The 22,277-nt window shown below is 46.1% G+C and overlaps 1 protein-coding gene across 1 annotated transcript; it reads right to left on the reverse strand.

Annotated features, from left to right (window-relative positions):
- Positions 1 to 466: 466 nt before the first annotated feature.
- Positions 467 to 4,725, reverse strand: LOC125507714 (tRNA modification GTPase MnmE). Its single transcript, XM_048672203.1, has 9 exons — positions 4,259 to 4,725; positions 4,038 to 4,176; positions 3,666 to 3,787; positions 2,929 to 3,132; positions 2,789 to 2,848; positions 1,921 to 2,059; positions 1,596 to 1,714; positions 1,216 to 1,440; positions 467 to 1,098 (listed from the first exon to the last, which is right to left on the reverse strand). Exons 1-9 carry the CDS (start codon positions 4,679 to 4,681, stop codon positions 904 to 906), a joined length of 1,626 nt encoding a protein of 541 aa, XP_048528160.1. The 5' UTR covers positions 4,682 to 4,725; the 3' UTR covers positions 467 to 903.
- Between the last annotated feature and the right edge of the window lie 17,552 nt (positions 4,726 to 22,277).

Consider the following 22,277-nt stretch of genomic DNA (forward strand, 5'->3'; position numbering starts at 1 on the left):
TTTTTGGGCATCTACTTTTACGACGATGAAGAGAGATTGTCTGGCACCCAGCAATGGGTGGGTGAACCAGCCACGTTTGAGAGGCTATCCATTCATGTTTTATGCACTTTTGCTTTTGTTTTTGTTTGTGATGCACAATGATTGTGTTTGGATTTGAATTTGATATGGATGATTGAACTTGAATTTGATACGTTGTCAATTATGTGTTTTGTGATCCTGCAAAGTTTTAATTATCATGCATATTTTGTTTTAATATGTATGCAATTATGAAGTACTCCCGCTGTAAAGAAATAGATTTTAATGATCTAATTCTCTTATATTTCTTTACAGCAGGAGTACTTAAAAAGAGGGGAATAAATAATCAAGAAAAAAACAGGTGACAGAACAGGGTAAAAGAAGAAAATTAAACCGGTTGAGAAGATTGTCAAAACCAACAGAACCCGGCAAATGGGCACACCCCTTCAGATGAATTGAAATTCAAACTTTTTATTGTCGGCTGTAATAAGAGCAACCATGCTTTACAACTGCTAATACTATGTGAGAAATTAGTGAAGTTGTGGCATGCAGCCGTTAGCATCACAAACACGAGCTAGTCATTCTTCCTATTTTTGCATGATCGTAATAGGTATTTACATTCTTTCGATTTGTGCATGATCTAAAAATACAATTTCCTATTATGAAGTTAAACTGGGCCCAAACACATCTCAGACCTAGAGTACAAATTTGGAACAGTGACAGCAGTAATCCCGACCTATAAATCTTTGACCCCGTCCAGAAAATAGTTCAATTTCATTGCTCCTTTAGATAGCTACTGGGCTTGTTCAGATCGTTCTATGTTACTACGCTGCTCAAAAGTCAAAATTGTCGGAATGACTGAGGACCAGCATGATTCTGAAGGACGAATCATTTTCCAATGCAGAATTTGCTGAATATGCTGCTCAAAACTTCTTCAGATATGTCCTCTCCGCTGATTGTTGCCAGAGCCAATGCAGCTTCCCTCAAGTCTATAGTCCAAAAATCTAAGGGTAGCTGCTCATTGATCGACGACTCTAGTCTTGTGAAAGCTTCTTGGGTCCTCATGAGCTGTTCCAATTGTCTCTGGACAACACAATGGAATTGGATAAAAGTCAACAATCTTTCATGTAACAACTGAAGCAACAAGTCTAAGAGAACAACTACTGGGGTTTTCTACTGATGGCATACGGAAATATTTACCTGGTTTACAGTCCACCGCCGTCCCCCGGAAGGTATGGACTCAAGACCTCTAACCTCTATTACAGCCCTCTCCAACTCAGAAATGCCTTTACCAGTGACTGCACACGTGTGCACATGTTTTCTGAAAATTCCACTGAATTTCTCAAACTCTTCTCCTGAAACAAATGGTGTGCAGTCTACCTTGTTGATAACCAGAACCATTGGCACTTCAGAACCTGAGCTTTTCTGATCATCAAAAAGGACAAAGAAAGAATAGTCACTCTCCAATTTATTTACAGATGATGGAAGGGACAGAGAGGATTTCAAACAGAAGGCATGCAAACCAATAACCAGGCAATCAGACATCAACAAAATTTGTGAGAAAATGAAACTGATGGAACCTTATCAATCATGACACGTTTGATAAGTTTAGTGTCATCTTCAGTCCACCCATCAACTGCACTTATTGTCATAATAACCATATCAGCTCCCAGTGCAGCAGTCTCTGATCGTTCTACACCTGGTTAAGAGCAGAACAGAAGACAAGCATCACGACTAACAACGCTATTACCATTATTCCATATACAAAATCAAATATATATTGGGAAACATGTTCCTACCCCTGGTGGGCTATGCCACCCAACGTCAGATCGTATTTTGACATTCACATCTTTATCATCTTGCTTTAATAGTTCACAATATGTTTATGAGAATAATAATACTCACCAATTTTTTCCACAATGTCATCAGTTTCTCTTATACCAGCCGTGTCTAGAAGGGTAACAGGGATTCCATGAATTGAGACATTTGCTTCAACTACGTCCCTTGTAGTTCCAGCTATTTCGGTAACAATAGCTCTTTCACTCTGCAAGCTAAGCATTTAAGTTCCAGTATCAACTATTATGGCTGCAACATGAAATAAATCAAACTATCCAATTGGACATGGGATTCACATAAAGTATACAGAATTATAGATTACAATTAGTATTCATATAAGAAGATTATATGGCGATAACGTTCGATGTATAAACTTTGGGCATGACGCACAGCAGAGAAGCAGGATAAAGTTCAGGACACAGTACGTTGAGCAAGATCCCCTTAAATCACATGGCATTAGGCATCTACCGGAGTTTCGGTACGGCTCATTTAAAGTCACAGCAGAAAGGTATCATAAAAGTTCTAGGGGTCTAGGTTTGCGGAGAGAAAGATGGACCAGTGCTCTTGAGGGGAGGATGAAAAATGGATGGTATCCCTTGCGTTTTCTTGCTTAATTAATCTCGATGGCTAACAACCAAACATATGTGAAAGGAGAATACACAACACACTTACCTAATATTAATTAATTCCATATCTTAATCCTAACTAATCTATTTTTAAGAGAGTTCCTTCATGCTGCCTTGTGTACCGGTTAATGACCCCATACCTTAACTAGCCTTGAACCCGTAACAATAAGATTAGCTCATGTAACTTCACATATAAAAAGAGAAAACAACATAGATTAACAAGCATGGTAACAACAAAATAGAGTACTAAAAAAGATATGCTGGACAAATATCCAACAGAAATAATGACAGAGAGATATCCACGAGTATACCTTACTCCATGCATTCAGGAGGCTTGACTTTCCAACATTTGGGCGGCCAATTATTGCTATCTGTGCAAAATTGTAAGAGCATTTTTCATTCTTAATTATGTTTTCTTTAACAATTCAGTATAATGCATAGAATAAAGTACCTGTAGACCAGACAGCAACAGCTTATCATACTTTGCAGTATCCAGAGCATCCTGAACCTCTTGCCTCATGCTGTTAATTTTGCTGAGCAGCATCATAGGGTCCAATGGAGGCATCTCATCTTCAAAATCTAAACGAGCCTCAATTTCAGTGATCAATTCTATGCACCTTGATCTCAAAGATTTCACTAGAGTAGAAAAGCCTCCCTACAGTAGAGGACACATATAATTCAGATTGGAGAACCTACTTATTATTAAAAAAACACATCTACATTGTGCTTCCCAAAGAAACTGGAGCTGATGAAGTTAAACTTCACAATGCAAAAGGGTTTCAAGTAGTGTCTGAGTCAGGAATTTGTTATCGGCGTGCACAAGGAAAAAAGCAAGTCTTGCACATAAATGCAAATTTCCCCTCCACATTTTAGTGATCAGAACAACAATATTCAATTTCCTTTTCACATTTCACTAATCACTGACATATTACTCTAACTGCTATCTCTATTTTTTGTCTTTTGGGGGGTCGCATGTAACAGGAGCAGCCCCTGGCACCACCCCTGGTCACTACCCTCCATAAAGTGTTGTTTCAGCTACTCCTGACCTGGAAACAATTTGTTCCTGGTATTTCGAGGGTTAAACACACAAAAAAAAAACTCCAACATGACCACATGTATATCGTTTCTCAGGGCTACCCAACAGGCTAACATGATTTAATTTATCAACAGCATAATTTTGTGACATGCCTGGATGCCAGCCAAGGCAGAATCTGCTGCAGCTACGGACTTGGCTGAAATAAGCCTCGAGACGTTCTCCGCTTGAGCCAAGTCCAACCTCCCATTTAGGAATGCGCGAAGAGTGAATTCACCTGAAAAGCGAACATGAAACCTGAGCTAGGAGTTTGTTCAAGATAAGACACCTACATCCCAAGATAGCTTCACCATTCATTCTTCAAACAAAAAGTGTCTGCCTATCTGACAAAACTGTTTCCCTATAACTATAACTACATCCGTAGCTAACAGGAACGTCAACCATAGCCGTAACCAACTGAACTACAATATTTCTTTACAAGCGTAAATAATCTAGACCAGTAGGACTTGAGTGAGCAAGCAACTAACCAGGGTCGGCGAGCCTGGCACCAGCCTCCAAGCAGGCCCTCAGCACACGACGCAAGCAAAGGTCATTCCCATGGCACTGGAGCTCCACCACATCCTCTCGGGTGTAGGACCTCGGAGCCAGCATGGGCACCACCAGCACCTTCAGATTTGGGGAACAAAATGGGAAATCAAGGCACTAGTTTGCACAGAGAACACTAACCAACCGATAGCGAGCAGTATACCTCATCGATGACGCTCCCATCTCCGTCCAGCGCGACCCCGTACTCCACGAAGTGGCTTCGGGGATTCCAGGGCGCCGGGTCCTTCCTGGCCGGCCGGAACACGCGGGCGACGACGGCGACGGCGTCGGCGCCGGACAGGCGGACAATGCCGACGGCCGCGGGGCCCCCGCCGAGGGCGGTGACGACGGCGGCGATCGTCCCCGGAGATCCGCCGCCCCCATAGCTCGGCGGCGCGCGGCGCGAGGGGGAAGACGGAGGCGAGCGCTCGTCGCCGGGCAGGACGAGGGAGCTGAAGGAGGCGAGGGCTTTGGCGCGCGTGGTCAGGGGTTGGGGGCTAGGGTTTAGTGGGCGGCGGCGGAGGAGGAGAGGTCGGGGAGGCCGCCATAGGAGAAAGGGGAGGAGGCGAGAGACGGCACGAGCCATTTGGATTGGGAGAGGCAGCGAGCCGGCTGGTTCACCCGTTGCGGGGTGACAGCTGATTAGGAATGCCACGTGGTATAACTGTTGAGGGAGAAAAAAGAGAAAAAAAGTATTCCTTTCTTCCGCCTCTCACACGGATCTCGGCGCAAGGTCAACCCCATGTAGACTCTGCGCAGTCGATCGTTGTAAAGCCACTTTCAAAAATTCAGAAGCAAGATGCGAATAGGGGGGTTTGAACTTACACCTCATGGATGCACTCCCTTCCCTCCCGGTGGGGGTCTTCCGGCGAGTGGGCTTCCGGTTCGTGCGGGGCAACAGGCGATGGGATTCCAGGGCCATCCTGTATCCGCATGGTGGACCTCCGGTTCGTGCGTGGCTGGGTGCAAGCGGCGTTGTGGCGGCTTTGTTGATGCTCTGCTCTTGACGGATCCGGACGGCCGGGATCACGTGCTGGTGCGGTGGCGACCATGGCTGGCGCCCTCATGTGCGTTTCTTATCATCGATAGCGGGATGTGAAGGAAATATGCCCTAGAGTCAATAATGAAGTTGTTACTTTATTTCTTTATATCATGATAAATATTTATTATTCATGCTGGAATTGTATTAAACGGAAACTTAGTACATGTGTGAATACATAGATAAACAGAGTGTCACTAGTTTGCCTTTACTTGACTAGCTCGTTGAATCAATGATGGTTATGTTTCCTAACCATAGACATGAGTTGTCATTTGATTAACGGGATCACATCGTTAGAGAATAATGTGATTGACTTGACCCATCCGTTAGCTTAGCACGATGATCGTTTAGTTTCTTGCTATTGTTTTCTCCATAACTATACATGTTCCTATGACTATGAGATCATGCAACTCCCGAGTACTGGAGGAACACTTTGTGTGCTACCAAACGTCACAACGTAACTGGGCGATTATAAAGGTGCTCTATAGGTGTCTCCGATGGTGATTGTTGAGTTGAGATAGATCAAGATTATGATTTGTCACTCCGATTGTCGGAGAGATATCTCTGGGCCCTCACGGTAATGCACATCACAATAAGACTTGCAAGCAATGTAGCTAATGAGTTAGTTACGGGATGTAACATCATGGAACGAGTAAAGAGACTTGCCAGTAACGAGATTGAACTAGGTATTGAGATACCAACGATCGAATCTCGGGCAAGTAACATACCGATGACAAAAGGAACAACGTATATCTTCGTAGAATATGTAGGAGCCAATATGAGCATCCAGGTTCCGCTATTGGTTATTGACCGGAGACATGTCTCGGTCATATCTACATAGTTCTCGAACCCGTAGGGTCCGCACGCTTAACGTTCGGTGACGATCGGTATTATGAGTTTATGTGTTTTGATGTACTGAAGGTAGTTCGGAGTCCCGGATTTGATCACGGACATGACGAGGAGTCTCGAAATGGTCGAGACATAAAAATCGATATATTGAATAACTATATTTGGACTTCGGGAGGGTTCCGGACAAGTTCGGATAAATACCGAAGTACCGGGGGTTACCGAAACCCCCCGGGGAGTGTAATGGTCCTATTGGGCCTTTGTTTAATGTGTTGTGATGTTCATAGAAGTTTGATAGATATTCCATGGGTTCATAATAAATTAAACAATGACCATCTCACTTTGTTAAAGAGACTAGCTAATATTTTAGGCTCTGGCGGTCGAACAACATTTTGAATTATTGCTTTCGGAGGAAAACTAAGTCTTGAAGATGATCCAATCTCTTTCCAGCAAAGTATAGAGAAACAAGGTAATGAAATAGAGAATGACTTAGCTTTGTTACTCTAATCTAGAATTATAAAAAAAAGTGGTGAAAAGAATAAAAAATAAAGCTCACTCAAGACAATGGAAGTGAGCCCCGCAACTTGGCATGCCACTTGTGCGTGGAATATGGCCGAACACAATAGAAAGCACCGTATATGAACGAAAGGACAAGTTAGATGACTAGAAACACATATTTTACAAGTCTATGCACCAAACTGACCGTCACGTGCATGTTCTATAACTCCTAGTGTATTTACCTCTATGTTGTTGAAAAGCACGTGATGCCACATCACTTTATGACTTGATAGAGACATACTGTAAATCACCATCACATTCTTTCTTTTTTCTGTTCACACGCTTCCCAGGTAGATCACAATGTATAGACATTTGGAGCCCCATTTACCATTTTCAACAAGGATAAAGAAGTTGACGAATGGGCTTGTAAAAGATCTAATAGATGATCCACCAACAATTAATGTAACTCAAAGCGAAGGTTGTACCCGTTGATGGCATATTTTTTAGAGTACACTTAGGCGTACCATATTTATATAGAAGACTAAAATCAAGTGCAAGAAATTACGACTTGCTACGAACAACAAGTGTAGTTGGAACTCCACAACTAACGCGACAATTACAGACACAACGCAAAAGGGCCCGCCCTAAACCAATCATCTAGCCGTGTCATAACAAATACCGACCGCCTCAAAGAGCAACAATTCCAGACGAATTTCCCTTGCCAACGCACTACCCACCCTTTGATACCTTAGAGGAGACGACAAGTGGATAGCGGGACTCGGTCGGTCCAGAAAAAGCCATCATCTTCAAATCACCATCGGTTGTGTACGTAGCGTCCACAAAGATCAACTCGGGCAGCGGCAAACACCAAAGAACCATCGACAGAACCTCCAAGCCAAGTCTCCACCTGCAATGCTCTCAATAAAGTAACGCCGCCACACCGCTGCCATCGCCGATCGTACAATGGACCAAGGCTTTCGCCTAAAAACAACAATTTGATCAAGATACGGAGATGCCGACACACCTCGGCAGAGCCTCCAAGGAGGGAAACGGTACCAGCATGCGTCATCACCGCCAGCTCCAGAAGACGAGCAAGATTTTCATCCGAACCGTCCGACACCTCGCACCCCCTATCAACAGATTGGGCTAAATTGTCGGAGTTACACCGTCGTTGCCGCAACACCTCGCCATCGTGACCAAATCGTCGTGGGACACCGACTCTTCGCACAACCGAGAGCACTCTGATCACCATCCAACCTGCAGGGTCGAGGAAAGACCTCTCTAGCTCCCATCCATCCTCATCTTCAGTGCCGCTAAAATCCGCTGGCACCATGGGCGTGGGCTGGCACACCACCACCAGGCAACCACCCCATGCCACTTCTGCAATACAGGTCCCCTTAGAGAGAATCCAGCGCGCCGAGCTGCCCACACGGATGCGCGCCCGCCCTCCAAAGCTCCCCTATGCAGGCCTCTACTCTAGCCTCCATATCAGATCCGGCACCGATCCCGGCTGTGCTGCCACCATCTCCCCAAAGGAGCCGCCTTCCTCAAGCACGCCGGCGTTAGTAGCAGCTCACAGCGTGCCCGGGCCACCGCAGCAATTCCCGTCCGTCGCTCCCGGCCACCACATCTAGCCTAGATCCACAACCGCCAAGGTCCCGCGCCACGATCTCTAGCTCCCACCTCAGACCGCCGCGTCGCACCACCTCGCGACCGCGCTCCGCCACTCCCCACGCTCTCCTTCATGCGCCGCCGCACCGAGAACCACCGACCACCGTGCCGCCCTCGAGACGGCTATCCTGCGCAAAGGAGCCCCGACATGGCAAGCAGACCTGGCCCGCCGCCTTTGTTGACCGGGCGCCACCCCACCGCCCGTGGTAGTGGCGGCGGCCAGGGATTACGCGGAGAGGAGGCGCTCGGGGCTAGGGTTTCGCCTCCGAAGCCGCCCGGGAGGGTGGGGCGAGTTCTTTTTGCGGAAAAAGGCGGCCCGCGCTGATGGCATTCAAGCATAAAAAAGAAGAGAACCAAATAATTCAGTCACAAATTTGCACTTCTAGGCAGCTAGATGATCAAAATGTTGAGTGAGCCACGGTTTGACCGGTGGTTAGAGTGGTATGGGTGCTGGTAGTGCACGAAGCAACGTGGGTTACATGTGACCCTTTCAGATTTAATGTTAAATTTAATGGGACCTTCTTAGTTTCTATTGCACCGTTTAACGCATTTAGCATGTAGCCTTTTCACTTTTGGTATGTGGGCATGTGAAGGATTAGTATGGTAGGATTTTGATTTGTCATGTTGGATGCTACATGTTTAACGTATTGTGATATCCCGATACTTTTGATTGATTTTCCATGCATGTGTTCAAAATAGATTAAAAAATGACCATCTCACTTGTTAAAGCAACTAGCTAGTAATGAAGGCTCACGCAGTCCAACGACATTTGAATTGTTGCTTTTTGACCAAAACAGAATTCTGGAGAGGATCCAACCTCTTTCCGGCAAAGTAAAAAGAAACAAGGCACAACAATAGAAAATGACTTAGCTTTGTTGTCCTCGCCTAGGATATATATATATATATATATATATATATATATATATATATATATATATATAAAAGTTATCAAAAGAGTGAAAAATAATGTTCACTCAAGATAATAGATTGAAAACTTGGGTTGTTGGAAAGAACACTATGCCTCATCACCTTATGCCTTGATGGAGACACAAGCCATCAATCTCATCACATTCTTTTTTTCTTGACACGCTTTTCAAGTAGATGACAACATGTGGACATTTAAAGCCCCACCTTCTATTTTCAACAAGGATAAATAAGTTGATGAATGGACTTGTAAAAGACCTAATTGACGAGCTGTCAACAGTTAATGTAACTCAAAGTTGAGGTTGTCCCCGCTGATGGCCTTCAAGCGTGATTGATATATGGTAAATTTTACTCCGCTAGGTTTAGAGGATTGGTTAGAAACGACCAAAATTTAGAGGAGTAAAATTACCCCACTTAAGGATACTAGGTCGTTTACTCCTCTAATTTACAGGGGACCGGCCAGAGTCTTCTAACATGTTTAATGTCATGTGATGTCCATAGACTTTTGATAGATTTTCCCAAGGTTCATAATAATAAATTAAACAACGACCATCTCACTTTGTTAAAGCAACTAGCTAATAATTTAGGATCTAGCGGTCGAACAACATTTTGAATTGTTGCTTTTTGAGGAAAACTAAGTCTTGAAGAGGATCCAATCTCTTTCCAGGAAAGTAAAGTGAAACAAGCTAATGTAATAGAGAATGACTTAGCTTTGTTACTCTCGTCTAGTAGAGTTATAAGAAAAAGTGATGAAAAGAGAGAACAAAGCTTGCATGGTTGAAAAGCTCATGATGCCTCATTGCTTTATGCCTTGATGGAGATATGCCATCAGTCGACATCACATTCTCTCTTTTTTGACGCGCTTTCCGAGTAGATGACAATATGTAGACATTTGAAGCACCACCTACCATTTTCAACAAGGATAAATATGTTGATGATTGGGCTCATAAAATAGCTAATTGACTATCCATTAACAATTAATGTAACTCAAAGTTCAGATTGTAACCGTTGATGGCATTCAAGCGCAGAAAGAAAGAGATTCAGTCATAATCTTGCACTAGCTTGCCAGCTGATCAAAATGTTAAATAGGCCACAGGTATTTAGAGTGGCATGGCTGTAGTGCAGGAAGCACGCACGAGTCACATGTGTATGCTACTAGGAATCAATTACACTAGTTGAAAATAACTGTGCATCTGCAAAGAATTGTCAAAGAGGGTATAGGCGCTCTGAAGCAACTTCCACGTACGTAGTTTCGTGCGGTGAGAAATCATCGTATGCGTGGGTCTCTCGCTCGCATCGGACGCTCCCCGCTGCGTCGCTTGGCTATTTAAACAGCCCCCCGGCCGGCCGCCTCCAGGCCAGGCTCCAACACGACCCAGGATCCCTCTTCGCCGTGATCAGCTGGACCCTGATCATAGTCTTCTTGGCGGTGCTCGACCTCCTCTGCTTCCTGATCCTCCTGCTGGAACGTGAGGTGAGGACTGAGTGCTACTGATGAGTAGGCCAAAGCAATTGACCGAGTGTGGTGAACCTAGCTAGCTGTTTCGCAGTGTTAATTCTTGTTGATTGATACTAGTCACTACTACCACTTACTACCCAGTCCTCCAGATGGGCTATATAATTACTTAATCAGTATAGTAAGAGCTAAGTGGTGGTGGTGGAAATTAGAAACGAGTGATGGGCTATGGCAGCGTATAGTAAGAGCTAGATACTTCAAGAACAAAACAGTGGCCAACATTCGAAGCCGCTTTTCAGACTCCCCCTGCTGGAAAGCGATTATGAAGGTTAAGGATTCATATTATGGCGGGGAGAAAAATTAAGATTGAAAGTGGAAACCTTGCTAGGGTCTGGTATGACCCCTGGGTTGAAAATATTGCATTGAAAGACCGTTTTCCTGATCTATTTAGTATATGTCAGGAACAGGATTGCACTGTTGCATCCTGGGTGGCAAACAATTATGAACTTGGCTTCGGATGTAGACTGATTGGGGGGTTAGGCGAGCAGTGGGCTTGGATGGTTACGGAAGCTAAAAAACTATCGTTGAATGATTCCCCGGATAAGATTCTATGGGCCTTTGGTAGTAAAGGGAAATTTACTACTAAATCCTTATATAAATGGTTGGAAAGGAATTTATCAGGTCCTAACTATAAGATGGTGTGGAAAGCACCTATCCCATTGAAAATTAAAATCTTCCTTTGGCAGCTGTTTCAAAATGCAGTTCTTACTCGTGATAACATGCGCATTAGGAACTGCCCTGGAAATCCCACGTGCTCCTTCTGTGCTGACATTGAAACAACAAATCATTTATTCTTTACCTGCTCGCTTGCTCGTTCGGTATGGGGAGTGTTGGGCATGACGGCTGGGGCATCCTGTTGTCCTTGTTCTCTTTGGCAAAGCTTCGCTTGGCTGTATAAGTTTTTTCCGGGAGGGAAACATTTCTACATGATGATTATTGCTGCAATATGCTGGGGGGTTTGGATCCTCCGTAATAAAGTTACATTTGATAATCATATTGTTCGTTCCCCTTTGGAGGCTGTTTTCACTGCCTGCTCGTTTATGTTGTATTGGGCAGGTTTGCTAAAGGAAGAAGAAAAGATGAAGCTCCAGGCTGGAGTGAAGAGGTTGGCTCACGCGGCTGCTGTGCTGGCGGACAGATCTCTTCCTCAAGGCAGGCCCCTTTTGGGAGACAGAGATGGGATCCAGATTGGTTAGATGTTCAGCGCTCGGTCCTTTTGCTTGCCGTTTCCCACTGGGGTTTGATGCCCGCTGGATTTATGTCTCCTCGTAGTGGTTCGTTTAGTCGCAGAAGTTTACCAGAGTGTCTCATCCTGGGACTTTTGTTTTCGTTGGGCTGTGGTTTGTGAGTGTCATCAGGTTTTCGCCCCATGGCGGATGGTCCGTTTCAGGATCATCCTGCGGTGGGTTTCCTGATGATGCGCCAACTCGCTCCCCTCTTTTCAGTCTCATTAGTGTTCAAAAACTTTATCTTTCATGCTGGTAGATGTAGTGGTTTGGCTCTGAGAACTTGGATACAGACTGATGTATTTTCGTTGATTGCGAAATTAATGGAAAGGGGTTGAGAGCCCGTTTAGAAAAAAAATTACTTAATTAGTACTTTGTATTGATCGTGGTCACTCTTGGTATGTATGTGAATAGTTATATGTATGCACTAATGTTGTTTCCCGTTCCGCCGTTGAGTCAGTGTGGCCGTGTGGGCGTACAGGTATTGAGAGAAGTATGCTACTTATGACACTCTGACGCTGTTGGTATATACGCAATGAGATAGTGCATCAGAAGAGTCCGCCTCTTCTTGATGTTTCCAGGAAATTTCTCGTCAGTTACCTCGAGTCCCTGATTGCCATCAAGATGAATTCCAACACGGATCCAGTAAAAGGAAAGACCGTTGTTTCCTACGATCGCAGCTTACTAAAACACCCAGTTCAGGATGGGAGGCCCACACCTCCATGGACGCCACCACCTGAGGGCTGGGTGAAATTGAATTCTGATGGATCTTTTGCTCCGGATGGTGTAGGAGCGGGCATAGTACTGCGAGATTCTCAGGGAGCGATCATTTTCTCAGCTTGCAGGAAATTTTTCTCTTGTCGTGAAGGATTGGAGGCGGAGTTGAGCGCATGTATGAAAGGTTTATCATTGGCGATTCAGAAAAGTGATCTTCCGGTTATTGTGGAGATGGATTCACTTATTGCAGTGAAGATGATCCAAGGCAGAGAACAAGATAGATCCATTTATGCTTCTTTAGTTAAAGAGATTAGATATCTCAGTTCCCTTTGTGAGGTTTGTATTACTCATGTGAGCCGTCTACTAAACAAAGTTAGCGATAGTTTAGCAAATTTTGCTCGCTCTGAGGGTAGAACCATGACTTGGTTAGGATCGGGACCCTCTATTGCGGTTGAGCTGGCTCTTGCTGATTGTAACCTTGATGTTTGAGTAATACAAATTTTCACTCGCAAAAAAAAGTGTGGCCGTGTGGGCGTTCATCTGCCCGTGGGGAGTGACCTGACCTAACCTGAGCTGAACCAATCTGCGAGCCAAGAATTCACGTGTTGTGGCAGAGCATTACGACGAATGTGCGCTCCATTCAGGGAGAACAGCTACGTACGTGACTAGACTTGCGGCTCCCACGCACGGGGTCCTGACAAGGGCTCAACCTCTCTTGCACATCGCCTTACCTCTTCATGCTCAGCATAGTCTGTGCTCGTGACCCTACGAGCTGCATGTTGGTGTGGACCGTGCATGGGTGTTGTGCTGCCGAGTGTCGTAGGCGCTCCACCTGCGCCTTCATTGTAGGTGTCTACGTTTCTGCGGTTTCCTGGTGCATGCATACAAACCACACGAACGAGGAACATGGCATAATCTCTCACGTCGTTCATTTCTCGGCTCCCCATTCCTCTCTCCTGACCAGGTCCCCAGCGAGCTGCGGTGGCGACGGATTTGATCAGATCCCCGAAGAGCTGCGGTGGCCACCTAGCGGATCCGACCTAAACCACGGCATGGGTGGTGCTCGGGCAACACCAGGTGGACACCGCCTTGCACCCGTCGGGGGTAGGGGCTGCACCAGAAGGTGCTGCGACGGAGCCACCTCCTCGTCACGTCGCGGGGAGCCGGACGGTGGAGGCGAATCGCTATGGAGATTGTGGCTTGTCCAGCCCGTGAAGATGCGCGCATGGCCGACGAACAAATCGACGGCTTGGGGTGTGAAAGCAGCTCGTCCCCTCGGGCATGGAAATTGTCCCCGAGAGTTCTTCCCTTGGACGTTACTAAGGGGAAAAAAGTCCAAAATAAACCTTAAACTTGTAGACAAAAGCTAAATCAAATCCTGAACTTTCAATCCCGAAAATCAGCACAACGAACTCTCCAATTTCTTATCCGAAATAGCTTTCTCGCGCCTCACTTGGGTCTGACCTGACGTGTGGGCCAGAGGAAACTTTACCGAGGCCCGATTAGTCGCAAGTCCGGGCTCATGTCTTTTGGCCAGATTCAACGTCCAGGTTTTGAAAAGGAGTCGTCGGATCCTGATTGATGGTTGGATTCGATGAGTGTCCTCCGCGCATGTCCTAATTCGATCTGACATTGGTGTTGGAATGAGCGCCTCTCAATCTTCCTTCGTCTTGTCTGACACCCAGCTCATGAAGGCTAGGCTCCCACGGAAACCGCGACGCGCTTTGACTACTCAACCTGGGACAGATGTTTAGACCTGACCTATCAGGTCGATTGAATATGTGAAGAAGGCAAAATGTTGTAGAAGACAAAGATTTGACTTGGTATGAGTCATGCTGGTGCCGATCTGCTCGCCGATCTTAATCTCCATTGAATCACCGCGGTTACATAATGGTACCTGCATGGGCCATCATTGTCGGAGTTCATTCCGGTAAATCTTGGGTAGGGGGTGTCAAGCTAGTAGCCTTAACATAATGGTAACATGGGCATGGGTTTTTACCCATGTTCGGTCTCTCCTTGAAGATAAAACCCTACGTCCTGAATTAGTTGTATTGATTTCGGATGGAGTGAAAAGTACATGTTGATCTACAATGTGATCATTCGGTGACGTCTACGAGCCCTATTCCTCAGTTTATATAAGTATTTGGGGGTCTAGGGTTACAACCTAGTCGGTAACGTACAAGGCGAACCTGTAGTAGACGACCTCTAAATGTCTTGGAGTATATGACAAGTCTTCTGGAGCCTTCCCATAATATGCCATGGGCTGCCTCGACGGCTGCCTCGACGTGGCCCACTGGTGAACCAACATGGGGATCCTTGGCCTGGCCCACCTGGCCGGGAGATGACATGATGAGTGAGCCCTAATTTGGGACATCGTCATGTAGCGACAACCGTTTAGAGGTATGGACTTTTCATTTGTGAGATGTGGGCATGTGTAGGATTAGTATGGTAGGATTTTGATTTGTTATGTTGGATCCTACATTTTTAATGTGTTGTGATGTCCCCAGACTTTTGATTGATTTTCCATGTATTCATAATAGATTAAACAATGACCAGCTCACTTGTTAAAACAACTAGCTAGTAATGTAGTCTCTAGTAGTCCCACGCCATTTGAATTGTTGCTTTTAGACCAAAACAGAATCCTGGAGAGGATCCAACCGTTTCCACGCAAAGTAAATAGAAACAAGGTAAAGCAATAGACAATGACTTAGCTTTGTTATCCTCATCTATGATATATAAAAAAGTTATCAAAAGAGTGAAAATAAAGATCACTCAAGATAATAGATTGAAAACTTGGGTTGTTGGAAAGCACATGATGCCTCATCACTTTATGCCTTGGTGGAAACATAAGCCATCAATTGCCATCGTATTCTTTCTTTTATTGACACGCTTTCCAAGTAGATGACAACATATGGACATTTGAAGCCCCACCTACCATTTTCAACAAGGAAAAATAAGTTAATGAATGGACTCGTAAAAGACCCAATTGACGATCCGTCAACAATTAATGTAACTCAAAGTTGAGGTTGTACCTGCTGATGGCATTCAAGTGTGATTGATCTACGGTAAGTTTTACTCCGCTAATTTTAGGAATCTGCTATAAATGACCAAAGTTTAGAGGAGTAAAATTCTCCACTTAAGGATACTCAGGTCGTTTACTCCTCTCTAAATTGTAGGGAGTTGCCTAGAGTACTCTAAGGCCTTGTACAATGGGAGGTGCTTAGAGAGATGCTTAGGAAAATAAACCGAATTTTTCTGAAGCACCGGTGCCTATTTTTACAGGAGAGACGCTTAGTTAAGCGTCTATCCTGTACAAATAAGCACCAGTGCTTAAGAAACGCCCGGTTTATTTCTCTAAGCACCTCCCCTAAGCACCTTCCATTGTACAAGGCCTAACATGCTTAATGTGTTGTCATGCCCATAGACTTTTTATAGTTTTTTCATGGGTTAATAATAAATTAATCAGTCAACGACTCACTTTGTTAAAGCAACTAGCTAACAATTTAGGCTCTGCGGTTGAACAACATTTCGAATTGTTGCTTTCAGAGGAAAACGAAGTCTTGAAGAGCATCCAATCTTTTTCCAGGAAAGTAAAGAGAAATAAGGTGATGTTGACTTAGCTTTGTTATCATCTAGAACTATACAAAAATATGGTGAAAAGAGTAAAAAAGTAAAGCTCATTCAAGATAATGGCTTGAAAACTTGCGTTGTTGAAAATCACATGATGCCCCATCATTTTATGACTTGATGGAGACATGCCATAAATCGTCATCACATTGTTTTCTTCTGTTCACACGCTTCGCGAGTAGATGACAACGTATAGACATGTTCAGCCCCACCTACCATTTTCAACAAGGATAAATAAGCTGATGAATGGGTTTCTATAAAAGATCTAATTGACGGTCCGTCAACAACTAACGTAACTCAAAGTTGATGTTGTACCTGCTAATGGCATTGAAGCGTACAAAGAAAGTAGCAATCGATTCAGTCACGAATTTGTACTAGCCAGCCAGCTGATCAAAATGTTGAGTGAGACACCGTTTGACCGGTGGTTAGAGTGGTATGGGTGCTGGTAGTGCACGAAGCAACGTGGGTTACATGTGTATGCTACTAGAAATCCCACTAGTTGAAAATAACCTTGTAGCTTAAATAAGCTACTGGCTAGCTTTTTGGGCCCTGTATGCATTTGAGTGTGTGCAGCTGCAAAGAAGCTAAGAGTCCGGCCCACTGCATGCATTGCCAAAGAGGGTATACGCGCTGTGAGGCAACTTCCCCGCGGTTTTTTTGCGATCGATGACAAGTCATCGTATGCGTGCGTAGGTACAGCTCAGGCTTGACACATCGTGGGATTGCTATGCTCGCACACGATCCATCCCACCAGCGACGGTGAGTCCCCGACCGGCCGCCCTTCTTCCCTTTCCTTTCCTTTCCTCTTGAGATTAGTTGAGATGGACCGATTTCTTCTTTTACGACAGAGAATTATACAAGGGAACCAACTAACCCAGCGTTGTTGTTGTTGCTAGCTTCGATTGGATCCATTCCATGGACGCTCCGCAAAAGAAGGCTGGATCCATGGACATGGACGGCAAGATGCCTCTGCTGCCTTTGACGGTCGGCAAGAAGAAGATGACCTCTCCGTGCCCGGATGCTGTCCGGCTGGTCAGCCAATGGGCACTCTCCACCGCCTGTTTCTTCCTCGTCGTCTTCGCAGTAAGCCAGACTCTGGACCACTACCATGTCCCCATCCCCTGCAGCCCGGTACGTAGCTGATGTCTCAGTGTTAATTCTTGTTGATCAATGCTAGTTACTACTTGCTACTCCAGTCTCCAAATGGGATATATATGTAATTACTTTGGACTGATCATGGTCACTCTTGTATGTACTATGCATCTACTATGAGACATGAGTGGTTGTATGCATGCACTCATGGTGTTTGTGTGAGTCACCATGCATGGGTGTTCATCTGTCCGTTTGGCTCGGAATTTTGTGTGCGGAGTAAGACGTGACCTGACCTGAGCTGAACCTCCGTTGAGCTGGTGGTGACGTACGTTGTGGCTCCATTTTAGTTTGGTATGGACTCTCGAGGCGTGGCGGTGCAATCTGTGAGCCAAGCATTCACGTGTTGTGGCGAGCCAGAGCATTACCACGGCCGTGCTCTCCATTCAACGAGACCAGCATCCGTACGTGCACTTACGGCTCCCACAGGGTCCTAAGAGCATCTACAACCGCGGACAGTAAATCGAACTCCTCAAACTTTTGTGGACGTGTCCGGACGCGTCCACTAACACTGACTGGTCACGCTTTAATTTTTTCTCTTCATATTTGCGTATATCATATCTGGCGTCCTATATTCATACTACGCATGCAACGTAATGAACTACTCTATGTGATCAAACAATGGACGGAGAAATCAACATCAAACGGACAACGAAATGCACATAAACCCATTTTATATCATCCAATAGATCACCCCAGTTCATCGTCGGACAAGTTCAACAACTAAAAACTATTATTAAACATAAAAGGGAGCTTCTTCACCACTTCCCCGCCCGGCATTTCCCCTTTCGGTCGACGGCGTAGCTGTAGGCGTCCGTGGCGGGTGGAGGTTCTTGGTCGTCGTCGTCGGAGGTGGAGCTGATGTTGTCGGAGTCAGAGTCGAAGAGGATGATCAAGCCCTTCATCCATCAGACGACTCTGTCATGCTGTCGCTTCAACTTGGCGACCGGAGCCGCCTCCGACACCGCCTCATTTGCCTCCTGCTCTGGCTGCTCTATGGCTACCTAGTGCGCCTTTGCGTTCTTCCATCGGAGGCGGCGAGCATTCGACTCCGCTGTCGTGAGCGGCTAGCGGTAGACCCGAGGAGCCGCTCGTCCTCGTCGGGCTCCGCCGGCATCCCGTGGTGACGGCGCACAGACCACGCTGCCGCCTCCCTCTCGCGGTGGGCAACACGCCTCTCCTATTCAGGTGTGCGGGTGCGGGCACGCGGTACGGGCACTACCACCCACCGCTGCCCGCGCGGAGGAGCGGCTGGTGGCGGAAGGGGACGCGGCGGGGGCCGTGCGGACTGCGCTATCCTGCTGGAGTTGAGCGCAGGCCGGGAGGCTCCAGCTCCGACAGCTATGGCGACGTTGCAGATCCGGAGCTGCTCCCGGTGTCCACCTTGGACCTCTCCGATGCAATGCAGGGGGGGGGGGGGCAGCTCCTCGTCGGCGTTGAGGTCGGAGCCGGAGTCGTTGCCGGAGTTGGACATTGCGCCGGAGTGGATCAGAATCGGAGAGGGGAGAGGAGAGGACGGTGCGAGAGAGAGAAGTGACTGAGCTAGGATTCCGAGCGAGGGGCCGAATGGGTTTTTTTGTGGGACAGTCATGTTGGCACCGCCTCCTCGCGTTGCAGCGCCACTCTTCTTCTTCCTCTATCTCACACAACTCAACTCTCTCTTCTCTGTTGCTTTAATTCACACAAGAACACACACACACGCGCGCGCGCACGCACACACACACGCGCGCGCACACACACACACACACAACGCATGAACCAAGGAAGAGGAACAGCTTTGCCAAAGGCACTTCCTTGGTGACCCACGGTGGCTACATGTTTTTCTTCTCAGCCCTCACGGCCTCACTTTTCATTAACTCAATGTGCAACATACATACACAGGGGTGAGCACCCATGTGGCCATTCCACTCACGCCACTAACCAACTAAGACCTATTCTAGAATGGGGGTGAGGTCTCTAGCCCAAACAAAGCAAGAGATAAGACTGATACACCTCGGGGACATGACCTCAGAGAGAGTCTTGAAGCTCGAAGAGAAAATGATCTTAGAAGCAAATTGATGGAGCAGCATGCAGGAAGTCAGAGAGGAGGGTGCAGGGAGACGGAGTGGGCAGGGAAGGGACTGGATAAAAGAACTGGCCCGAGCCGTAACTATGAGGAGGGAGGCACTAACGGGTACCATGCAGAATCGGGTCGGGTCGACCGGGCAACATGCATGGGAAACCGGGGCAGGCGTCGAGGCTACTACGTGAGAAAGGACAGGAGGGATTTTAGAGAGGGACACCGATCGGATCCATATGGATGGAGAGATGATGGAAATAGAAAGCAGAGGCCGAGGCAGGTGTGGATAGCTAAGGGCGATTCAGAGAGATTGGGCAGTGAGGATGAGTTCATTCGCGAGACGAGGCGGAAAACTGCCTTAGTGTTTGGCCGCATCCAAGACAGAGATGATCAAGCGGCGGACCATGTCGTACAGGGCCGCCGGATGCCATGAATCTTTTTTCGTACGCCATATGTGAAAATAAGATCTCGTGAAATTTTACACATACGTAATATACATGTGTGTGTGTTTACAAAAGAAATCAATATTTTTACGTTGTAGAAAATGGGTTTTTGAAAACGGGAAACATGCCATTTGCACCAGGCCAAGAACCTTGGCGGATAACATGTGTATACGGAAAGGCACAAACTCCTCTTCGGCATCAAACTTGGGATCTTATGAAGGGTATTAGCTTTACTAGCGACTTGCCATGGCTTTGTTTCGGTGATTTCAACGAGGTACTTCAGCCATACGAACACGAAGGAGCAGCCAACAGAAGCAATGCCCAGATACAGGGCTTCCGGGATACAGTTGACATCTGCATGTTAATGGACTTGGGTTATAAAGGTCGCTTCTGGACGTTTGAGAAAAAGATAGCAGGAGGTGCATATGCGAGAGTGCGCTTGGACCGAGCGTTGGCCTCTGCCAGTTCGATGACTCGATTCCCACGAGCTTCGGTGACACATCTAACCTCAGCCACATCGGATCATGGTCCCATACTTGTAAATCTGGATGATACACATAACACGACAAGGCCAAAGCATACCTTTAGGTATGAGGTGATGTGGGAATCACATGATACATGGAAGGAGACAATAACCAATAGCTGGAATGCAGCGAACGCTGGCTATGGGGTCGGTGACTTTCGTGACAAGCTGCTGTCCATAACAAATGATTTGTCTACATGGAGCAAGGATACTTTCGGAAGTGTTCGCAAAGAGATAAGGCATATAAAAACCCAGCTTGAGTCGCTGCGCAATGATCCAGTGCGCACGAGGCCGTCTCATCCAGAGCTAAAGCTAAATGAGAGATTAGCGGAACTATACCACAGGGAAGAGTTAATGTGGCGTCAGAGATCACGGCTGGAATGGCTCTCAGCCGGTGATAGGAATACAAAGTTTTTTCACATGAGAGCAAGTATGAGGCGAAAGAAGAATATGATTCGGGCACTCACAAATGCTTTCGGTACTCATGTTGAAGATCCAGCTGACTTAAAAAACATGGTTCTGGAGTTCTACAAAACCTTGTATACGTCAGAAGGGGTTCAGGGGATGGACGAGGTCTTGAGGCACATTCCGAGGAAAGTTACACCTGAGATGAATGAGATTTTATGTGCGCCATACACAAATGCTGAGATAAAAAATGCCTTGTTTCAGATGTTCCCAACCAAAGCTCCAGGACCTGATGGTTTTCCGGCACAGTTTTATCAGCGACACTGGGATATTTGTGGTGATGAGGTCTCTACAGTAATCATGCGCATCATTAGAGTAGAGGATAACCCGGAGAGCATTAATGATACGGTCTTGGTCCTTATACCAAAGGTAACAAATCCTAATCATTTGTCACAGTACAGGCCGATTAGTCTTTGCAATGTCTTGTACAAAATAGCATCAAAGGTGGTTGCCAATAGATTAAAAGTCATTCTTCCAGATATCATATCCGAGGAGCAATCCGCTTTTGTGCCAGGTAGAATGATCACAGATAATATAATATGTGCTTATGAGTGCTTGCATTTTATGAAGAGGAACAGATCCAAAACTAATAGTTTCTGTGCTCTGAAGTTGGATATGATGAAGGCCTACGACCGTGTAGAGTGGGATTATCTACAAGCAATTATGGTCAAACTGGGTTTCTCATCGGCCTGGATTGATATTGTTATGGGCATGGTTAGATCAGTTTCTTTCTCAGTTCTGTTCAATGGAGAAAAGCTTGAGAGTTTCAAACCAACAAGAGGTATTCGACAGGGAGATCCTATTTCCCCTTACCTATTCTTACTTGCAGCAGAGGGCCTTTCGTGCCTACTCAATTCCAGTTCTCGGTCATCAGCTCTAAGTGGTGTCAAGGTGGCTCCCACAGCTCCTGAGGTGAACCACCTGTTATTTGCAGATGACAGCCTGTTGTTTTTTAAGTCTAGCGAGGAGGGTGCAAACTTGGTGTCAAACCTGTTGAATCAATACTGTAACGCGTCGGGACAGAGGATTAATAATGACAAGTCCTCCATATTCTTTAGTAAGGGGTGCCCTCAAGGCACCAGGCAACGAATCAAAGATATCTTGGCTGTGCAGAATGAGTCACTCAGCGAGAAATACTTGGGGATGCCTACAGAAGTTGGACTATCAAAAAATGGCACGTTCAAGTATCTCCGGGATAGAGTTTGGGAAAGGATAAGAGGATGGATGCAGAAACTTTTGTCAGCGGCAGGAAAAGAGGTTCTTATAAAATCGGTGGCCCAATCGATTCCAGTTTTCTCCATGTCTTGTTTCAGACTCCCGAGGGGGCTTTGTGAGAGCATAACTTCAACCATAAGGCAATTCTGGTGGGGAAGTAAGCAAGGAAAAAGAAAGCCATGTTGGGTGTCTTCGGATGTTATGACGAGGCCGAAGAACTTGGGAGGGCTAGGCTTCCGGGACCTTGAGATTTTTAACTTGGCG

The sequence above is a fragment of the Triticum urartu genome, chromosome 5, assembly GCF_003073215.2.
Source record: "Triticum urartu cultivar G1812 chromosome 5, Tu2.1, whole genome shotgun sequence".
Lineage (NCBI taxonomy): Eukaryota > Viridiplantae > Streptophyta > Magnoliopsida > Poales > Poaceae > Triticum > Triticum urartu.